Source organism: Triturus cristatus, chromosome 6 (genome assembly GCF_964204655.1).
Source record: "Triturus cristatus chromosome 6, aTriCri1.1, whole genome shotgun sequence".
Lineage (NCBI taxonomy): Eukaryota > Metazoa > Chordata > Amphibia > Caudata > Salamandridae > Triturus > Triturus cristatus.
The window spans coordinates 1,679,058,960-1,679,080,881 of NC_140589.1; the positions used below are offsets into that span (position 1 = coordinate 1,679,058,960).

At 42.0% G+C, this 21,922-nt stretch overlaps 1 protein-coding gene across 1 annotated transcript in view; it reads right to left on the reverse strand.

Annotated features, from left to right (window-relative positions):
* Positions 1–685: 685 nt before the first annotated feature.
* LPGAT1 (lysophosphatidylglycerol acyltransferase 1) overlaps positions 686–21,922 on the reverse strand; it is a 601,684-nt gene continuing 580,447 nt past the window's right edge. The window contains exon 8 of the mRNA XM_085612858.1: positions 686–7,649. Within this exon, the coding sequence (XP_085468984.1) occupies positions 7,498–7,649 (152 nt within the window). The 3' untranslated portion in view covers positions 686–7,497. The remainder of the gene's footprint in view (positions 7,650–21,922) is intronic.

Below are 21,922 nucleotides of genomic sequence, written 5' to 3' on the forward strand. Positions count from 1 at the left end.
GCCCACCATACTAATGGGGCCCTAAGTCTTGGATCCTAATACTACTAATAACTTCTTATATCCTTCACTATAGTGTGCCACTAACCAATAGTTTTTTTAATTAGGTAAATTCGGATGGTTTATAATCCCAGAACTCTAAAGAACTGTATTTTAACGACGTTTATGTATTTAACTATTTATGTTTTATTTTGGAAAGTGTTTTTATGTGCTTTTATGGACGTTTGAGACAAAATAATGGTGATATTGAATTGGAATTTGATCTGCAACACAATTTTCTGTCAGATTTATTAAGCGCTGCTTCATTTTTCTGGATAAAAATAGGACTTTTCACTCTCAGGGTCATAGCTGAGACCAGTTATGGAGATAGAAAAGAAGGATATGAATACAACAACTGCGACATAACAGTTCGTGCTGGAGTTTCATTGGACCAGTTCATATTCTCTTTAAAGAGGTTTGTAGTTCAACTGATAGTGAGGAATACTTAGAAGTTGAACTAGCAAACAAAGAATTGCCTAGTTCATGCTGTAATTTACTTCCTTTTTATCTCAAAGTGTCATTCTATTTCACGGCTGCAAATACTTCAGGTGTTTATTTACGTCACTCTGATATGTTGTGGTTCAGTTGTATTTGAAGTGTTTGATATCTCTTGGCTCATTAGAAAACGACAAAGCACCAAACAATATTATCCGAGTCCTGAGAGGTAAAGATTTATTGATTTATATCAGATCAGCATGTTATGATATGGTCACACCTGCTCACACAGCTAACGTTCTCATAGTCAAAAGTATCTTTTTATTTTAAAAATAAAAAATGTTCAGCAAGGATAAACATTTTAACAATAACGTTTCATATGAAGCAAGTATTGAAAACAATGGCTTTTTCAACACATGAAAAAAGGACTGGCCAAGGAAAGAATAGCTCACTGCTGTAGAGAATAATAACATTTGTTTATCATTTTATGTTGATGCCATTTTCATCCATTACAACAAAAACAAAGTCCAACAAAGGATGGTGTAAAATAAAGAGGTAGACATCACAATGTGCCACAGTACCATTCAGTGACTATGTAATCTGTTCTGCCAGATGTCCTATTATGATCAAACAAATTACACTTTGTTTACTTTTCAGCTTGGTAAATTTGCATTCTAAAAAAATAGACACTTTTAAAGTGCAAATGTGAAGGATATGATCAAAAACTAAAGATACAATGAAAGCACACCAAATAGCAAACAATATATAAACTGATTAGGCAACAGAAGGTGAAACTAAAATGTAACAAAAAAAAAATGTTGGCAAAGTAATCTCTACAAGAGAGTTCTCAATCTTTTAAAAAAGAGGCCAATTACAGCGGATTACCTCCTTAGACACGTTAAGGGTTCAGGCTCAAAAGCATCCTCAGGCACAGAAAATACCATTTAAATGCTCTGAATGTCATCTTCCACAAGTGTCACAAGAGAAATGTTCTCCATTGTCTAATTTATAATGAGGCAAAGATTAACAAACAACATCACTGATGGTGTGTTGAGAAATAACATGTTAACTTTTCGACTTTAATAATCATGGGATTTTGGAGAGGTATACACAATGCATAAAAGAAAAGTGCTACTTTATAATACTTCTTCTTGTATTATTACAATAATGTTAAGTGTTTCTTTTATAATAGAATCAAAGTTTTGTGTGGAAGTAGATAATCAACTTGCAAAGCCTGCAAGAGGAGGAGGGGAAAAACAATTAACTGTTTCATAAAGTCTAAATATTCCATACAGCAAAATAAATATCCTCATTACATGTGGACAGGAAGACCAACATTATTTCAAGCAATTTTCTAAAAATAATAGACATTAAAACATCTGAAACTATGATGGCAGAAACATCACAGGACGCTGGAGTAACTTGTACTCTAAACGGGGACCACTTTACTGGCATTACCAAAAATGGATATGTTTAGTTTGTGTTAGTAATTTTGTTTATTTCACTTAACTTTGTTCCTCGATGAGTTCAGGGCTTCCTGATGGAATACCACAGTGATGATTTCAAAGTGTAACACTTTACCACCACTCAGTCAACAAAATCAATTATATGAAAACATGGATAGTTGTGGTGCAATTTATTTCTGGAGACAGGTCTGTGATTTGAATAAACTACAGTTTTTCATTTATTGAGGTACAATGAAAACATCTCAGCACAATTAAAATCATACCTATGCCTGCTTATTTATTAGTAATGTCTATCTGATTTGTTGTTGGCATTCACACAGCCCTGACTCAACTTAAAAGCTTATCATGCCACTGAAACCCTTGGATATTCTTTTAGGACAATGATTATGACATAATTTTCAACTGTATGTAAACTGAGCTATGCAAATTGGCATGAGACGCAAACGCGAGCAACACATAGCCCCTGTAACAAGGTGGGGTGTCTAACCTGCTTCAATCATACAAATTCAGAATGCAAGCATGTACTGCAAGCTCTATTCTCATTAAAAGATGAGATTAAGACTTTTTTTTAATTAATGGCCAAATAGACACATACTACAGTGATGACACCATTATAGATCTCTGCAAACATGTAGGAAAATGTATTTTCTGCTCTAAAAAAAAATTTTAATAAAACACGCAGTTCACATGAAAAATGATTTTACCATCAACTACAGACGAGAAAGACAACAACGTTTATCAAAGTGAAATCAATCTGCATTGCATCACACAGAGCATCAACCTGAACATTTGAAGAACAGAACCAAAATACTTTTATTGTGAACTTAGAGGGGCAGGAGAGTGATGACTTATGACTTTCGTCAGAAAGTGAGCATTAATCACTGAAGCAAGCCTAGCGAGCATTGACAGGCTTACCTTGCAGACCGCCAATGTCATTAAAAACAAACAATGCCCAAGGTGAAATTAAACAGAAATGCCAATAACAAGACATTTATTGAGAAACTATGAACTTGCTGTGAAATTTCTAGACCCTAGTTTGAAGTCAATATGAAATGTTGAAAGCTGTTTTTATCTAAACCACATTTTGCACACAGTCGGGTCAGGTAACATCAACCTGAAGTCTTTCTTCTTTAACTTGAAAAGCAAATAAAAGTGTTCGCTTCCGCGTACAAAAAGTGAGGTCAACGTGTGATCTCTACACAAGCAATAATGCCTTTGCTATACAGCAATGGAAAAATGTCACTACGTATTTGACAAAGTAAATCAAAAGATAACCAGCCCAATACAAATTCAATCACACTCACAACATTTATGCTCACTTGTCTCATGCAGAGGTACATAAAAAACTTTCAAACTGCCCAACATCAAACAACATGGCAGCTCCACAATTGAAGACAGATGTATCAAATAAAGAGTTTTGTGGTAAAACTTATTCGAAAATAATGAATACATTCACTTTATCACAACAGCTGTTAAACGTATTATGGGTTATATCTTTAACAAGGCATGGAAATTGTACACGTGAAGGCTGCTCTAACATCTGCAGACAGGTGATTCTGCTCCACACCCAAAAAAGCCATTCAATAAATATGACTGCATTCTCTGGAACAGGATTAGTTTTTTAAAATTTTGTACTTGAAACTTTTTTTTTAATAAGTATTAAATATTAAAGGTAAAAATTAACAAACAACTCTGCAAGACACCACATTGCTTCTTTCATAAAACACCCGGTGCTTTTCCCCAACCACAACTAGCTGTGCATCACGTGACATACTGGAATAAGGTCCAACCCGGTTCCAGACAAATCAAGTCCACAGCAGAAACGTATCAAATAACAGGTTTACTTGCAACAGGCAACGGCGTGATCAAAAGTGTCTGAATTCAATTAGCTTTGGTCCCAATACGATCACATTTCATGCCAACGCTGCATTCTGTACAAACCTCTTCCACTTTGTCAAAATTTTCAGACTACAGTTTTACAACAAAAGACCATCCCTTCGCTACACTTTTAAAGTACATGAGATGCTGGCATAATGAATGGCTTAAGAAATAATTTTTTTCATATACATAAATGTGTTTTGCAATCTTTCTAAAAGAAGATGCTATTCTTTTATTTCTTAGGAAAGTGTTAAAGCAAAAAAAGACAAAATAGTGCACAAAAATCTCGACGTACTTTCAGTATGGGTGACATTCGCTCAAATGCGTTAGGTTTTTGTAATGCAAAAGAAAAAAAAAGTTAACTCATAGCAGAAGCAATTCCAAATCCCAATAGTGGATTTTTAGTGACAGTGTGCCTCATTCAAATGTGCGACATCTAAAATGCATCGAACAGAAAAGTCAATATCTACTGATTTGAAACGCTGCCAACATGAACAAGCAACAGTAACTTGCAGACTTCTGAATATAGATATTACACAGGTTTACATCAGAAATGGAGCTGTTACACCCAAACCAGATTCCACAAACCCAGCAAAAACGTCGAAAAACAGATATTTGGGGTTAGCATAGTTTGTCTGCTTGGATCCTTCATGTCATGTAAACTACAAAAATACACCTTAACTTTTCGTCAGCTACAAGTTTAACTAAATGCACTGTCAAGATTAGCAGTGAGTGCTAAAGTCTTCCCCAATTACAAACCTACGGGTTGTTTGTACGAATGTCCTCTTTGAATGGACAGTTCAATATTCAGCCTGCCGCTAATGGAGATCTCCAAAACAAGAACAGGTTTGTAACAGATGAGAGGTGGACATGAAAATGAGTAGGGTGTGACAGAAATATGCTGGTGCTTGAGCTTCTCAGGAATGTCTCCCACGATACTAAATTTAAGATAAAGCCTTGATCTGCCATTTTATTGTATGTACGCTACCATGACGTTAGGATGTTTATTCTCAAATGTTACAATGCTAAGGATAAAATGTTTGTGGTAACCTGGATCTATAACTACTGGGTACTGTATATTTCTGAAAGTATTAAAGAAACAAAAAACTCATCCAGCAAATAGGCTATTTCCTCAATCTTAGGTAAAAAGCAGTGCTTGAAATCAGGCATACACATTAATAGATAGTGTATAAAATGTATATAGAAGGCAGCAATGTTAAAATGTTGTACTTTCACATTATTGTGAATTGCTGTCACTTCATTAGAAATTATTCAAATGTATTATTCACAAAAATATGAAAAAAAGAGACGTATGGCCTACTATTGAAAACAACCGTGCTTAAAGTTTTCATTTTTCATTTGCGTGGGATCAGTTAGTCTCCTGCTAACTGCTGCACTTTACTTGCAGTAGCATTTTATATCATATATCATGTTCTTTCTGCCTGCGTTCCCTCCTACACCATATAAACCACACACTACTTCTGAAAGAAAACATTTAGGAATGGCTACAAGCCAGGGGAGGTCTACACACGGAAGGAGCTTGATTTTAACAGGTCATTGTTTTTTTTTTTTTAATTACAGGACAAATGTTAGAAAATTGACTCATTACTGCAAATGAGCTAACTGCAGTTGGCACTTTACTATGGTAGTGCATAAAATGGATAAACCAATTTGAAAACTTGTATACTTGCCATTCACATGGATCCTGCAGTTAAAGGTACGTGGAAAGTCCCTGTTTGGTCTACGTCTTCGCATGTGTGTATGAGTGACTTTCTCAATAGTGCATTATATAATTTTCAAGTTCAAAACACACAGTAAGCATCAAACGAGCACAATGAATGCTAAAAAAAAAAGTGTTAACACTTGTGTATTTTACTTGTACACATCATGGCATTGAGGTATCTCAGCTGATCTGTTATTTCAATAACATCAATAACTGATCACATCAATAAGTGTGAGCGACTGTATGTGTGCAAGTGCATGTATCTAGGACTATATGTATGCACACAAACGCAAATAAATTGGCATGTATAACTTCCCATCCTATTGTTTGCCAAGATTTTAAATGGTGTTGCGCCTTATTCATCCACATACACTTAGGAGAAAAAAAAACCTCAGTTTCCCAGATATTTCTTAAGCAGAATCCTCCATTGTAGCCTATCTCGTCATGTTTTCAAGAAATTTCTATCTTCAAAGCAAACAATTGTGATTACTCTACCACCACACGGTAACTGAAAATAAAAAGCATGATTTTATATGAAAAAGTACTAACGGGTACCACTTCATATTAAGTTGAGTTTTCCAATCTTCTGTTGAGCAACTTTTTTCAAATTGCCAAGAATAAATCAAAACAACATGGTGAGTGACCCTCTAATGGTACAGACACTACTGGCACAGCTGTAGAGAGTATTTAAATGCTCTGCCCAAAAGATTATTAACGGATTTCACAGGTGATTGGACATCTTACTGAGCAAAGGTCTAGTTCTTGGGATACTCGCGCTTCGTCCAACAACACAACTATTTGAAATGGTCATGAACACATTGCTATTTACAGAGGTAAGTGAAGTACTGTTCTATCATGAGCCAGGAAATGCCCTAAAGTCTTCTATAAGTGAATAGATTTCTACTAAACCTGAACTAAATAACATGTGCCTATTGTCAGCAAACGTACTTGGATGTTTGGCATTGGAGTGCTTCGACCCCTTCTCTTTTACCCAGTTGATTCACGGCCCTTGAATCATCTTGTTTAGCGCTACACTGAAATGAATAGGAATATTCTAGATAGGCTAAGAAACCCCTGGAGGAGCGAGGTTCTGGTTATCAAATGTTTCCTGGGACTAAAAAGCATCAGCTTTTAAGTACATCTTCAAGGCAGCGTCATTTTCTTCAGAGTCCCATGAATCTTCAAACACCTACGACTGCATCATAAAAAGTGCAATTTGCAAAAGACAAAACATCACTATCTAGGCCCAAAACATGAATGGGAATAAGGAACTGGACTGAATTACATTGGTTGATTCCCTCACAAGAGGGAATGGCCTATTCCCTGTAAACCAGGTTTTGTACGGTAGGAGAACGGCAAGGATGAATCAATGTAAAATTGTGAAACACTGGTGTTGCAATGTGTTTTTGAACAGTTTTGGTTTTTCTTCAATGGTCTCGTATTCAAAGTCTTGGGTCTCCCACCAACTGTTGAAGAAGTAAGATGATGTAACCAAGATCGTTTCATGCTCTTCCTCAAAGATTCCCCAGAATCTGTGTTTATGGAAATAATGTAGACACTCAAGCACACTGTTGCAGTATGAACCAGAGCACAAATTTAAACAAATTTCTTAGCAATCGATTAATGGTATTTGCAGGTCCGTGTTTCTTATTTCCTAGATTATTTACTCCGGGATAGCTGGATCTCACTTTGTTGAAAAGCGAAGTTTCCTTGAGTTGAGCGAAGGGAGAGAAAAGTGGAGATGATTTATGCATTTTGAATGCATAACATACCTAGAAATACATTAGCATGTCACTGTGATACTCCACTTCAAGTTGATTTTAAAATCTTCCCAATGAGGGGTAAAAAAACGTATGTGTCTTATTTTGCTTTCCTTTTCAATAGTCACATTCACACATGATCCACTCCTGTAAGCATCTGGCTCGATACTTGACTAGGTCCTCAGGTCCCATTTTGGTTCTAAAACAGGCACTGATAACAATACTGAAGGATGCAGTACCACATGTAGCCAGACAAGAACGCAAAAGACTGTACAAAACATAGCCAGGAATTGCTGAGTGTCATCTCCTTGGAAATCACTCTTGTTTGGCCTGGTGGGGGAGGAAAAGCACCTGGAAGAAGGGAGAAGTGTACAATGAATAATTAGTGTTGAGAAATACCATACAAGAATTATAAAATAACATAAGCACTGACACTCATTATTTCAGTTTCTCTAAAAGTTTTATTTACTGAGTATTTATGAGACAAATGACAACTAATGAAAAACGGCAAAAAACTTTATTATCTAAATTGTATTTACGAAAGACAACGGAAACCGCATACTAACTAAACAATATGTCCTCTACAAGATTAAGTATATTGTTTCTTTAGACATGGTATCATTCATGAGCTGTATGTATATTTATTGCATACACATCTCAGTGTCAGCAACAATTTGATGCGACAAATCACCACGCGCAATTTAGAAGCACTTAAATATGTATATATAAGTAAGCACTTTCACTGAAAAGCGATGGATAAAGAAAGACGTTCAGAAGGATCAAGGGAGTAGTAACCTAGTGAGATAATGCCCCACTAACAAAGCCTGCGTTAAGAGACAACTTTCCCTACAACACTAGTATGTTCTCTTTCACTTCCCTCCAACTTTCTGTGCCCAAGTCATCATAATCACCTGATATGAATACTGTCTTTCAGAATAAAAAAATGTTTTCCCAAGAGCTGCGTTTGAAATTACTCCTTGAGCCACTACTGCAAAATCACACGATTAGAGCATGATCATTTACATCATTAGATAAATGATGATGATAACGTCTTTGTTTTCTTTTTTTATAAGCACTGAAAAAAGAAAAGCAGCATGCACTTTCAATAGCTAATGGATATTTTCAAATATTATGCTAAATTCGATTTATAATGCTTAGGACGTATGCAGGATCCCGAGTGAGTGATAATTGATGGGGAGAGGTCTTCAAGTTTGTCACCTTTTTAGGTCTTGCCTACCAGACAGTGCAAGCTGTTTAGTTGCAAACTTACTTGTGAACTTACAGTGGGCCAGCCCATTACTTACAATTTATTGTCTTTATTGCCACTCTTAAATTTCCCAAAGAGAACGAATAGCACCACTATGCAAACATATAAAAAAAAATATATATCTTTAAAATTATGAGGAAACAACAGAGCCAGATAACTTTCTTCAATTCTGTCTTAGTTACCTCATCTTCTAGAAGAAGTATATTTCATCATCAACAAGCTTTATTTCGACATGTAATATCATAAAAGCACATTTACACATAAAAACACAATTCAGTGAAATACATTTAAGAACAAGTCGTAAAAAAAGGGTTTTGAGTACAATAAATAGTAAAAAGATATATTAAACTTAGCAGCTTTGTGAATATTATAAAATGTTTAAATTAATCAAATAGCCTTCTGCCTGATCAGCCATGCCCAGCCGAGGAATTTAGCCACCCCGCATGCTATAGTAGTGTTGGCATCAGTCTTAAGAATTCGGAGTGCTACAGAGTGGTCCCTCGTCCCCAGCTGCAGGCACACAGGTTTAAGCCATATAGAAGTATATTTAAGTAAATCCAAGTCTGGGGATTATGAAGTAATATCTACTTTTTTCTAAAGCAGTCAGTGACTTAATGATACAGGGTTCTACCTTCTGGAACTTGACACCACACGCCCTCAATTGCTCTAGAATCCAAGATATAATACAAATGTCCATTAGAAAACTGTAGGCAGAACAACTTACATGCAACTAACAGAGGCCATTACTTACAATCTGGTGTCAGATGGCTTCCCACAAAACTTGTCGCCCAGGAACACCAAACATGAACATAAAACAGAATATCTCAAATATGCAGGATGCATATACCATATTTGTAAATTTTGCAGTGTTTGCATCACTAGGCATCAAATGTTATATAGAAACACAACAGAACATACCGTATATATCACTAACCTAATGCTGGTGAACACATTTGACAAACTGACATATCCAACACTGAACAGACAGTCCACCACACAGGCCAACAAGTTACTATATCCTGCACTTGCCTTCATAAGAATCACCATACCAACAAAACAAAACATCCTAGACAGAACATCCAAAATAATTCATTCACTATATCCAGTAGGCACAAGAATTGCTCTAACCACTAAGGAGACATCCTCATAACAATTGCCAAACTATCTCACTCACATCCAATGTTCCCTCTACATAAATTTCCTGAGTTTTGGAAAAGATGTCCTCTTTGTGCCACAGCTAATTCTATATGCTCAGAAGGCATGCAATGATTTATTATGCAAGCACACAATATACCAAATTCAGTAGTTTAGATAGCTGAACGAGGGAGAAATTCATTATCATGCTTGTCCGTCTAACACATTGTCCCCCACTGCACAATTGGGCGAATTTAGGGCATGAATGCTACAGTGCACAAAACATGGTCAGCAAAGGGACTGCTGAAAATCTACACTCATTCAGGATTTGGCTTCTTAGCTGAGAGAGAGCAACTGTAATATTGTATGCAAGGTGTCTGAAGTAAGCAGCACAAATTCAGCAATGCCAAAGATCTGTAATTCTTATCTAGGAAAACTGTGATTATGATTCACAAGGTATTGGGGAAAGCAGAGAAGGCCAAGGCGGCCTGCTCCAAAAGGTACAGCTGCTTAGAGGCTCGTCCCCGGTTTCTCTCCCTAAGGAAAACAATAGTGCATGACTAGGTAAAGGGGCAGGTGGCATAGGCCAGGGCTGCTTGCTCCACATTTCCAATGCTGAGCGGTCTGCACCTGCTTGTCTGTCCCAACAGGGCCATTGAAGAATCCACACATTCATCCGGGCAGGATCATGTAAGAAACCATGCCCCCATTTCAACAGTGCTATTGAAGAGGAACTTGAGATATTTTGTCTGGTCCCCTTGTCTTGTGGAATTTATATAGCGCTTTATACCCCTGCTATAGCTGCAAAGCGCTTCAATTTTCAATAGGATTGTGGGTTCCCTTTCTAAGTGTGTGTTGGCATAGGGTATTAGAAATAGTTTGGCCTAGTTGATGAGTGAGGTGAATGAGAATTTTAGGCAGCAATGAGTGTGAGCACGAGGTGTTGCATAATGTGAGTTCTCAGCGCAGACTAATCTACAACACAATCTTTTATTCCTCGACAATGCCACTGGACACCGTGTAGTATTATATGATAAGGTACATGTATTTATATAGCGTTTATTACCCCAGATGAGCTTTTAAAGTGCTACTGCAAATGAGTAGCATGGTACTCTGCAGGATGCCAGTGCTAACAATTTAGTCATACAAGAAGGTTATGGCTTGACATGCGCGTTACACATCCGTTGCGAGGTCTAACGTTCCAGGCCCAACAATATGGCTCAAATCTTCATTTCTGATAACTGAAGGTATTCGTTTGTCGCACTGTGGGAGATGGGGTCCAGCTCCTCAACGGAGGGATATTGTTAAGCAACAGCACCTCTTGCTTTGTTCTTGTGTAGGAGAAACACACACTGGCACTCATTAACATACACGAGTCAGCTCAGCTACAAACTTAACATTGCGAACATTTCCCATCTAATGCATTTGTTTTTAGGTCTCACCTAGGCAGCCCTCCCAGGCTTTTATGCTCCGCCCATTTCCCACCCATCTTGTCAACTGACTCCTGTTACTGTCCTTTGTAAATAGTGGCTATTGATTCGTGAATAGGCTCAGTAGACCCTCATTAGTACATCCTTTTCTCCTGTTGTAATCTCCCATGAGGACTGCCCCTGATACATGTGCTGCTACTCAGTATTTAGGTCTCGGCTAGCGAAGGCTGCGCTTGCGCAGTCTCGCTCGCGAGATTTAATGACTTGGAGAAGAGGGGCTTGAACCCGCCCCTCTTCTCCATTGGCTGGCCTCTTAAATGCTGGCCAGCCATTGGAGAAGAGGTTTGTCTCGCAAAACAAGCCCCGTCCTTTTCGGATTCGGGGGCGTGTTTTTTGTCGATTTTTCTCTGGGCGTGTTGTTCGAGAAAAACACGCCCCCGAATCCGAAAACGCCGCTGCCTTTCTCCGAGGCATTTCTGCTTTCACCTCGGAGAAAGGCAGTGGTGTGCTTGTTTTCTTCTGGGAGTAAGCCTCTCTGTATTCAGATGCTGCCTGTGTGCCTGTTTTCTGCCTAGCCGTGTGCTGGAATCCAGAGTTCGTCCCTCGGGGTCGCGTCCACATCCTTCCCCGTGCCTGAATGGGTGACGTAACCGGCGTTCATGTAAGGCGCTACTAATCTCCCCGTGCCGAGATGTGTAATGAAAAAACAGTGCTATGTGGCGCGCTCCAACACCTTCTGGTCGAGTTCACGCTATATCATTGCTTTGGCCGTCGACTAGACTGCCGACTTTTGTGCTGGAGACCGGAGTTCGTCCCTCGGGGTAGCGTCCACATTCTTCCCCGTGCCTGAATGTGTAACGTGACCGGCGCTCATGTAAAGCGCTACAAATCTCCCCGTGCCGAAATGTGTAAGGTAAATATGGTGCTATGTAAAGCGCTCCAATACCTTCCAGGCGAGTTCACGCTATATCATTACTTTGTCCGTCGGCTACACTGCCGACTTTTGTGCTGGAAGCCAGAGTTCGTCCCTCGGGGTCGCAAACAAGCCCAGTCCTTTTCGGATTCGGGGGCGTGTTTTTTGTCGATTTTTCTCTGGGCGTGTTGTTCGAGAAAAACACGCCCCCAAATCCGAAAACGCCGCTGCCTTTCTCCGAGGCATTTCTGCTTTCACCTCGGAGAAAGGCAGTGGTGTGCTTGTTTTCTTCTGGGAGTAAGCCTCTCTGTATTCAGATGCTGCCTGTGTGCCTGTTTTCTGCCTCGCCGTGTGCTGGAATCCAGAGTTCGTCCCTCGGGGTCGCATCCACATCCTTCCCCGTGCCTGAATGGGTGACGTAACCGGCACTCATGTAAGGCGCTACTAATTTCCCCGGGCCGAGATGTGTAATGAAAAAACGGTGCTATGTGGCGCGCTCCAACACCTTCCGGTCGAGTTCACGCTATATCATTGCTTTGGCCGTCGACTAGACTGCCGACTTTTGTGCTTTAGACCGGAGTTCGTCCCTCGAGGTAGCGTCCACATCCTTCCCCGTGCCTGAATGTGTAACGTGACCGGCGCTCATGTAAAAGCGCTACAAATCTCCCCGTGCCGAAATGTGTAAGGTAAATACGGTGCTATGTAAAGCGCTCCAATACCTTCCGGGCAAGTTCACGCTATATCATTACTTTGTCCATCGGCTACACTGCCGACTTTTGTGCTGGAAGCCAGAGTTCGTCCCTCGGGGTCGCGTCCACATGCTTCCCCGTGCTTGAATGTGTAACGTAGCCGGCATTCGTGCGGGGCGCTGCAAATCTCCCCGTGCCTGAATGTGTAATGTAAATACGGGGTTATGTAAAGTGCTCCAATAACTTCTGGGCGAGTTCGCGCCATATAAATATAGAACTCTGCCAGCTGGTGCTTTCGTTCTACTGCTGCCTACATCGGGAGAATAAAGGGGGTTAGAGTGCTGGTTAAGTGTTGTGTTGAGGGTTGCGTCCACATCCTTCCCCGAATGTGTAACGTAACCGGCACTCATGTAAGGCGCTCCAAATCTCCCCGTGCCTGAATGTGTAATGTAAATACGGGGCCTTGTAAAGCGCTCCAATACCTTCCGGGCGAGTTCACGCTATATCATTACTTTGCCCGTCGGCTAGACTGCCGACTTTTGTGCTGGAAGCCAGAGTTCGTCCCTCGGGGTCGCGTCCAGATCCTTCCCCGTGCTTGAATGTGTAACGTAGCCGGCACTCATGCGGGGCGCTCCAAATCTCCCGTGCCTGAATGTGTAATGTAAATACGGGGTTATGTAAAGCGCTCCAATAACTTCCGGGCGAGTTCGCGCCATATAAATATATAACTCTGCCAGCTGGTGCTTTCGTTCTACTGCTGCCTACATCGGGAGAATAAAGGGGGTTAAGAGTGCTGGTTAAGTGTTGTGTTGAAGATTTGTGGTGGGGGTTATGAGCAATGCCAATAGCTCTAACTTTAACAATGCCGAGACCATTGCATTGTAAATGCTTGTTTTATTTACAGTCTGTGAGCACTATTTTCTTACAGGACTTTCTTCTACCTGCTGTTGCAGGCAGGACACGCTCTCCTGTGACAGCTTGTTTTGCAGTGGTAGCGTGAAACCGACCTGAAGGTATTGCAGTGCTTTAGGTGAGCACCGATTCTCCAGTTTCGAAAGAAGCAGCTGGCCGCGATAACAGTTTCCAGCAAGGACTTTGGACGGCATTAGGTTTGCTCCCTAAACCAGGACTTCAGCAAACGGCTCTGACCCATTCTTTCCTCCATTTCTTCCTCTGTGAAATGGATCCAAAAAAGAAAGAAAAACTTTGGCTGCAGATGTTGTCTTCGGACACAGTCTCACGCAACTGCTTGTTTTGCAATTGTAACGCAAACCCGAACAGAAGGTATTGGAGCACTTTACTTGCGCTCCAGTTCCAAAGTAGCAGCTCGCTACAATCATTTGCAGCGACCTCAGATGGCTTTAGGTTTGTTCCTTGGCTCACTTGCTAAAACCCTGACTTCAAAAAACAAGCCCTTTTCCCTTGATTTGTTCCTCTGTGAAATGGATCCAAAAAAGAAAGCAACACTGGCTGCTAATGTCGTTTTCTTCTGACATTTTTCTATTCCAAAGTGTTGCCTCGGAACGGAGGCAAAAATACGAAAAGGTCAGATTGGTTTTATTTACAACCAAACACATTTTTAGTGCCACTACAGAATTTGCTAGTGAAGCAGCCCTACTTTCGTTTTATCACCTTTCTTTAAACACAGCTCACTTCTCCTGCTCTGCCGCTGCCCCTCCCGCTCTCTTATTTCCTCTTTGTCTCGCTCCTCTTCATTTATCTTTCCTCTCCTTGATTTGTTACCCTGTGAAATGGATCCAAAAAACAACACCTGCTGGTCCATGTGTCGGGCAGAGGCATTTGAAGATGCCAGGGCGGAAGGGGGCTTTCAGCTCTCATACAGGTATTGATTTACATATTCAGTAGCCGGTTAGGTAGCCTCAGACACGAATCTCTTAAGTCACAATTATTGTGAACGTAATCTGTGCAAAACGAGGACCGGGTCCCTGATTTGTCACCACTCGGGTGACTGCTGTTTCCGGTTTATTCCGTTGTGTGGCATCTATTTGCCCCTCAAACACACGTCACCTGCTCAGGGGTAAGCAGGCGTCCATGTCTCGCAGTCCCAGTTTGAAAAGGGCAGTAAGCGTAAAACCAGGATCCACCCGGTCCCACATGTTCCAAATACGCAGGGTACAATAGATACCTTTCAAGATATCTCTTCAAGCCTGCAAAGTCTATGTTGTTTTTAATATTCTGAATTGAGGGTGCAACAAAGGTACTGCTATAAGCTTGAAAGCAGACATTTTGGTATTTGAGCAGGGTTGCTTTTATTGCCTTGTCTATGTGAGAACAGTGGAGAATATTGGCGTGCGCTTGGAATGCACATTAAATATTTTAAATGTGTCCATTGTAAAGGCACCGATGTTAACAGAGTGCGTTGGTGATATTTTGCGTGTTAAGCTTTCTGCTCTTTATGGGAGTAAGCAAGAGATTTATCAGTGGTTTTCTTTATTTTACTTTATAAAACGTGTACTGCAGCTCTCTGTTCAGGGATGTAGTCTTTTTAAACCATACTACTTACGTTTTGTAAGGCTATAAGCAATGGACATTGAAACAGGTCAATTCCAGCCGTATAGTCACATTCGTAAAGGTTCAGGGAAAAACACTCAATGATTTCTCAATACTAAGTAACCCTGGGCGTAGTTTGCGTAGTAGAGCTACGCGTAGCTACGCAAAGTGCACTTCGCACTGCGTAGTGCAGTAGGGAAATGCTGTTCGCACTGATTGCACAGTGCCGGATGTTTGTCCGCACTGTGCAATCATTGCAAATGGCATCTTGCACTGTGCAAGCCGTCGTTTCTGCTGCTCGAGTAGATTTCTGCTCGAGTAGATTTGTACTCGAGCTGCAGCTTTCTCAACGCGAACTGGTAGTTTCTCATCGCGCACGGTCGTGAGCATATGCGACCACTCTCAATGAGAAACCTGACCTCCCCACGTCGAGAATCTCGCCGGGAGGTTTATTTTCCACGCTCGCAATCGGCAACTTGATGTTGCTGATCGCGAACGAGGAAAAAGTCTTGCTGGGATGTTGATTTTGCTTGCTCGCGGTCACCAACTTGACGTTGAGAACCGCGAGCAGGCAAAAATGCCCGCTACGCGTTTTTGCACTGTGCTACATGCAATTCACGTAGTGCGTAGTAGCGCAAACTACGCACGCTCCAGGAGCGTAGCGTACTACTACGTCCAGGGTTAATAATAAGTGTAAAAGTGTTAACATAACTATGTTGTTCCGGCTTACATTTCACATGCTTTACTTAATCTTCCATTCCCTATGAGTGATTGCTATTTCCAGGATGTTGTTAGCCAGGATATTACTCTTGTCTCCCCTCCCTCATAACCTATTTCCAATTTTGTGGTTCTCCAGCGCCGCAAGGTCATACGAATGGCAATAGCGCTATGCACATATCAATACTCCACTGCATACATAAAAAACAAAAGTAAAAAAACATTGTCATTTGCTACTGATCTCTGCCTCTTCTTCACTGATTGATGTCCAGGGCCTGCTGCTGTGCCACTGTCTGCGCTCAGAACGAGATACGTTTTCAAACTAGCCCTGTCTTTGTAAACAATTGACTGCATTTTATGAAATATTTTTTATTGCAGGAAGCGGCATGCATGCTCTGAGTAACTCTGTGTGCACGGGAACAGAGAAGGCTGTACGCGCATAGTTCACATCCAACAAAGCTCAGATAGACCACACAGCCAAACAATATCCCATTCAGACATTACGAACAGCCATGTTAGCAAACTAAGAGTTGTGCAAGTAACTGGCTCTGTTCTGTGATCATACCTCTCCGAACCCAAATTATATACTCACAGCTCAAAAACTTCAGAGCACCATCAGGGAGTGAGAAGGAATACAGAAAAGAGGGACATTCACTGGGCCTATCAGCTAGTACAATGGAACATGCTAAACATACTGTCATATTCAGGGTATGATTCAAAGAAGGATGGTAATCACAGTTGAAGCAGCAAGATGGTGGGGAAGGATGTTTAGGCACAGATACAAGGTTAAGATGGGTAGAGAAACAAGAGTGTGTGGGAGCGTTATCAGGCAGCTCTGGACCACAAAGCACTGTAAAAGCTAGCCTGACAAATCAGAAAAGGAATATGCTACTTACCAGTATGCATCTGTTCTTGGCATGTAGAGCTGCAGAGCCACACACTTAGGATAGATCGCCATCTGGTGTTGGGCTCGGATGCTTGCAGGTTGTTGTTGTCTTTGGAAGAAGTCTTTGGTCACGAGATAGGTGACTCCTCCCTTGGACTACAGTGCGCATGGGCATCCACTCCATCCTCAGATTGTTTTTCGCCATGATGGAAAATGATGGAGTTTGTAAAAATAAAGAAAGGATGTCCATATGTAATGTCTAAGTAAGACGATGCTGGAACAGATACAGGTCCCGGGGAGGTGGGTGGGCGTGTGTGGCTCTGCAGCTCTACATGCCAAGAACAGATGCATACTGGTAAGTAGCATATTCCGTTCGAGGCATATGAGCTGCAGATCACACACTTAGGATAGACTATATAGCAGTGTCTCCCCTAGCGGTGGTCACCTGTATCAGTTGCAGCAGTTTGGAATAAAGTTTTAAGGACAGCCTGACCCACAGAAGCTTGTTGTTTGGCTTGCACGTCAACAGAGTAGTGTTTAGTGAAGGTGTGTGTTGTAGACCATGTGGCTGCCTTACAAATATCTTCTAAGGGGATGTTTCCTAGGAATGCCATGGAAGCCCCTATTTTGCGTGTGGAATGCGCTCTAGGGGGAACTGTTAGAGTGAGTTTAGCCTTGTGGTAGCATATTTGGATAAATTTAACTATCCACCTGGCTATTCCGGATTTGGAAATGGGCTTGCCTTTATGTGGTGGAGAGAAAGCAACAAACAATTGTTTGGTTTTGCGGAATGGTTTGGTTCTGTCAATGTAGTAAAGTAGGGCTCTTTTAACGTCTAAGGTATGAAGAGCTCTTTCAGCTACAGAGTCTGGATTTGGGAAGAACACTGGTAGCTCGACTGATTGGTTAAGATGGAACGGAGAAATGACTTTGGGTAGGAATTTAGGATTTGTTCTAAGAACCACTTTGTTACGGTGTAGCTGTAGGAATGGTTCTTGTATGGTTAAAGCCTGGATCTCACTTACCCTTCTAAGGGATGTGATAGCAATAAGGAACGCTACTTTCCATGTAAGGAACTGTAGTTTGCATTTATGCAGAGGTTCAAATGGGGGACCCATGAGCCTTGTGAGAACAATATTTAGGTTCCACACTGGAGAGGGTGGTAATCTGGGAGGAATAATCATTTTAAGACCTTCCATGAAGGCTTTGATCGCTGGTACTCTAAATAATGACAAGTGTTGTCGATTTTGTAAGTAGGCAGCTAATGCTGCTAGGTGAAGACGTATGGATGAGTACGCTAAATTACATCTTTGCAAGTGTAGTAAGTAGCAAATGATGTTCTGGATGGATGAATCCAGTGGACGTATATCATTGTTAGTGCAGTAAATGGCAAATCTTTTCCATTTTGCAGTGTAGCAGGCTCTAGTAGTAGGTCGTCTGGCCTCTTTTATAATATTCATGCAGTCTGGTGGTAGGTTGAGGTAACCGAACTCTAGGACTTCAGGAACCAGATCGCTAGGTTTGGTTGATGTGGATCTGGGTGTCTGATTTCTCCATGGTTCTGGGTTAATAAGGACAGGGAGAGGCGCAGTTTTTGGTATGGAACTAGAGAGAGTTCCAGCAGTGTTGTGAACCAGGGTTGACGCGCCCATGTGGGAGCTATTAGTATCAGCTCGAGAGACTGTTGCCTGAGTTTGCGTACCACGAATGGAATGAGTGGGAGAGGCGGAAAAGCGTACACAAATCTGCCTGACCAGTTCATCCATATTGCATTGCCCTTCGACTGTGGGTGGGGAAACCTGGCGGCGAAGGTTGGGCATTTTGCGTTTTCGTGTGTGGCGAACAGGTCTATGTCTGGTTGGCCCCATTTTTGGAAGAATGGGAGTAGGACTTGTGGGTGTAGTTCCCATTTCTGGATCTGGTGGGCTTGTTGACTCAACAGGTCGGCAATCTGATTGTGAACTTCTGGAAGGTGTTCTGCTAGCAGGTATATGTTCTGGGGAATGGCCCATCTCCAAATGTTCTGTGCGAGCTGGGACAGCTGGAGAGAATGTGTGCCTCCTTGTTTTTGTATGTAATACACGGCTGTCATGTTGTCCGTCCGGACGAGGACAGTTTTGTTCTGGAGATGTAATTGGAATGATTTTATTGCTAGGAATACTGCCAGTAGCTCCAGGTAATTGATATGGAGCCCTTTCTGTTGAGTGGTCCATGTGCCCTGAGTGGTGTGTGTTAGGAGATGGGCTCCCCATCCTGTGAGAGATGCGCCGGTTGTCAGCACTATTTGTGGAAGAGGATCTAAGAACGGCCGGCCTTTGGACAGGTTTATGGTGTTCCACCATTTTAGAGAGCGATGTGAGCGGCTGTCCACCAACACCAGATTGCCAGTTGTCCGTGAGCCTGATTCCACTGACGTGCTAGACATTCTTGCAGGGGACGCATTTGAAGTCTTGCATAAGGCACAATGAAGATGCATGACGCCATCATGCCTATGAGTTGCATAAACACTCTTGCTGGAAGAGAGTGTTGGGTTTGAAATTTTTCGATGAGAGCTTGTATTTTGGCTATCCTGGCTGGGCTGGGATATGCTAGTGCTTTGGAGGCATTTATGGTGGCTCCCAGATATTGATGGATGTGGGAGGGTTGGAGATGAGATTTGGGATAGTTTATTGTGAATTCCAAGTTGTGTAAGATTTGAATAGTTTGGGGAGTGTGTAGGATGCACTTGTTGAATGAATTAGCTTTTATGAGCCAATCGTCTAGATATGGGAAGACATGAATTTGTTGTCTCCTAAGATGCGCTGCTACTACTGCTAGGCATTTGGTGAATACTGTGGGCGCAGTTGTTACCCCGAATGGAAGGACTGTAAACTGATAGTGTTGTCCGTCCACCACAAATCGTAGATACTTCCTGTGAGCAGGATGCATGGGGATGTGAAAATAGGCGTCCTTGAGGTCTAATGTGGCAAGGAAATCGCCTTGTTGTAGTAGTGGGAGCACTTGTTGAAGAGTGACCATATGGAAATGATCTGAGTTTATGTACTGATTTAGGAGTCTGAGGTCCAGGATTGGTCTGAGCGTCTCGTCCTTTTTGGGGATTAGGAAGTACAGTGAGTATACTCCTGTACCCTGATGTTGTAAGGGAACTGGTTCTATTGCGTGTTTTTGCAGCAATGTAAGCACCTCTTGTATGAGGAGCGTAAGATGGTCTGGTGACATATAGCGTTGCTTGGGTAGAATGTGTGGGGGATTAGTGGTTAGTTCCAGGCAGTAACCATACTGGATAATTTGTCTTACCCACTTGTCTGTTGTGATGGAGTTCCAGACAGGTAGGAACTCTTTGAGTCTTCCCCCGACTGGAGTGGAATGGTCTGGGGGGAGTGGAGGAAAGTCACTGTTTTGTGGCGGGAGAGGTACGAGTGTTGGTACTGCCTCGACCTCGTCCCTTTGTGTTGTTTCCTCTATATCCTCCTCTAAAATATCCTCTACTGGGGGATGTTTGTGTAGAGGATTTGAATGTGGAGGAGGTGTCTGCTCCAGTGTTTTTAGAGGCTCCCCTGTAGAAGGAGCGTCGAAAGGAGCCACGTGGTTGTGGAGACTGCAATGCTCCCATGGATTTAGCAGTCTCGGTGTCTTTTTTCATTTTCTCAAGTGCAGTGTCTACTGCTGGTCCAAACAGTTGTTCCTGATTAAATGGTTGGCTAAGTATGGTAGTTTGTACCTCTGGCTTGAAGCCTGAAATGCGTAGCCATGCATGGCGTCTAAGGAGTACACTTGTATTAATTGCCCTAGAGGCAGTGTCTGCGGCATCAAGTGCACATTTAATTGAGGCATTTGAGATAAGTTTCCCCTCTTGTACAAGGTCATTTGCCTGGGCCTTGTATTGGTCTGGTAGGTGTTGTATCAGGTCTTCTAACTGATCATAGTGAGCCCTATCGTAGCGTGCTAATAGGGCTTGAGTGTTGGCGATACACCAATGATTAGCGGCTTGTGCTGCTACTCTTTTGCCTGATGCCTCTAATAGTATGGATTCCTTGTCGGAGGGCGGTGTATCTCTTGTAGTTTGGGAGTTGGCACGTTTCCTTGCGTTGGAAACGACCAGGGAATCCAGAGGGAGCTGCCCTTTGATGTAACAAGGATCTTCTGGGGCAGGTCTATATTTTTTCTCAATTCTTTGGTTGAGTACCCTGGCCCGTACGGGGTCTTTAAACACCTCTGTGGCGTGTTTCATGACCCCTTTAATCATGGGTAAAATTTGAACTGACTTTTGAGACTGTTCAAAGGTGTCTAAGAGGAAGTCTTCCTCGGGTGCATCGGAGTGCATGGTGACGCCATGATAAAGTGCTGCTCTGTGCACTAGTTGTCCAAACCCCAGGTGGTCATCTGGAGGTGATGGTTTGGAGGGATATGGTGTAGGGTCAGGCATATCTGGGAGAGGGTATGCCCAGTCGTCCAATGGTACAGTATCTGGGTTTGTGAACGGATTATTAAGATCATCCGGATCACCTGGATCACCCCCACCCCCTAGGTCATTATCATCATCCTGTGGGGGTGGTGTATGTGATGGAGATGGTAGAGGTAGTGGTGGTGTAGGCAGAGGGGGTGGGGTAGGAGGTGGAACAGGAGAGGAAGGAGGAAAGGAATATGCTACTTACCAGTATGCATCTGTTCTTGGCTTATAGAGCTGCAGATCTACACACTTTTGCATAGATCGCCATCTGGTGTTGGGCCCGGATGACTCCTCCCTTGGTTCGTATTGCGCATGGGCTTCGGCTCCATCCTCAGATTGTTTTTCGCCAGCAGGGAAAGATGGAGCGTAGTAATAACAGTGAAGAAACCCATGTATGTTGTATCTAAATAAGATAGACTGGAACAGATACAGGTAGCCGGGGGGGCGTGTGTAGATCTGCAGCTCTACATGCCAAGAACAGATGCATACTGGTAAGTAGCATATTCCGTTCGAGGCATATGAGCTGCAGATTACACACTTTTGCATAGACTATATAGCAGTTCCCAACCTTAGCGGCGACCACCGGTATCTGCTGCAGTGGTTTGAAATAGTGTTTTTAGTACAGCC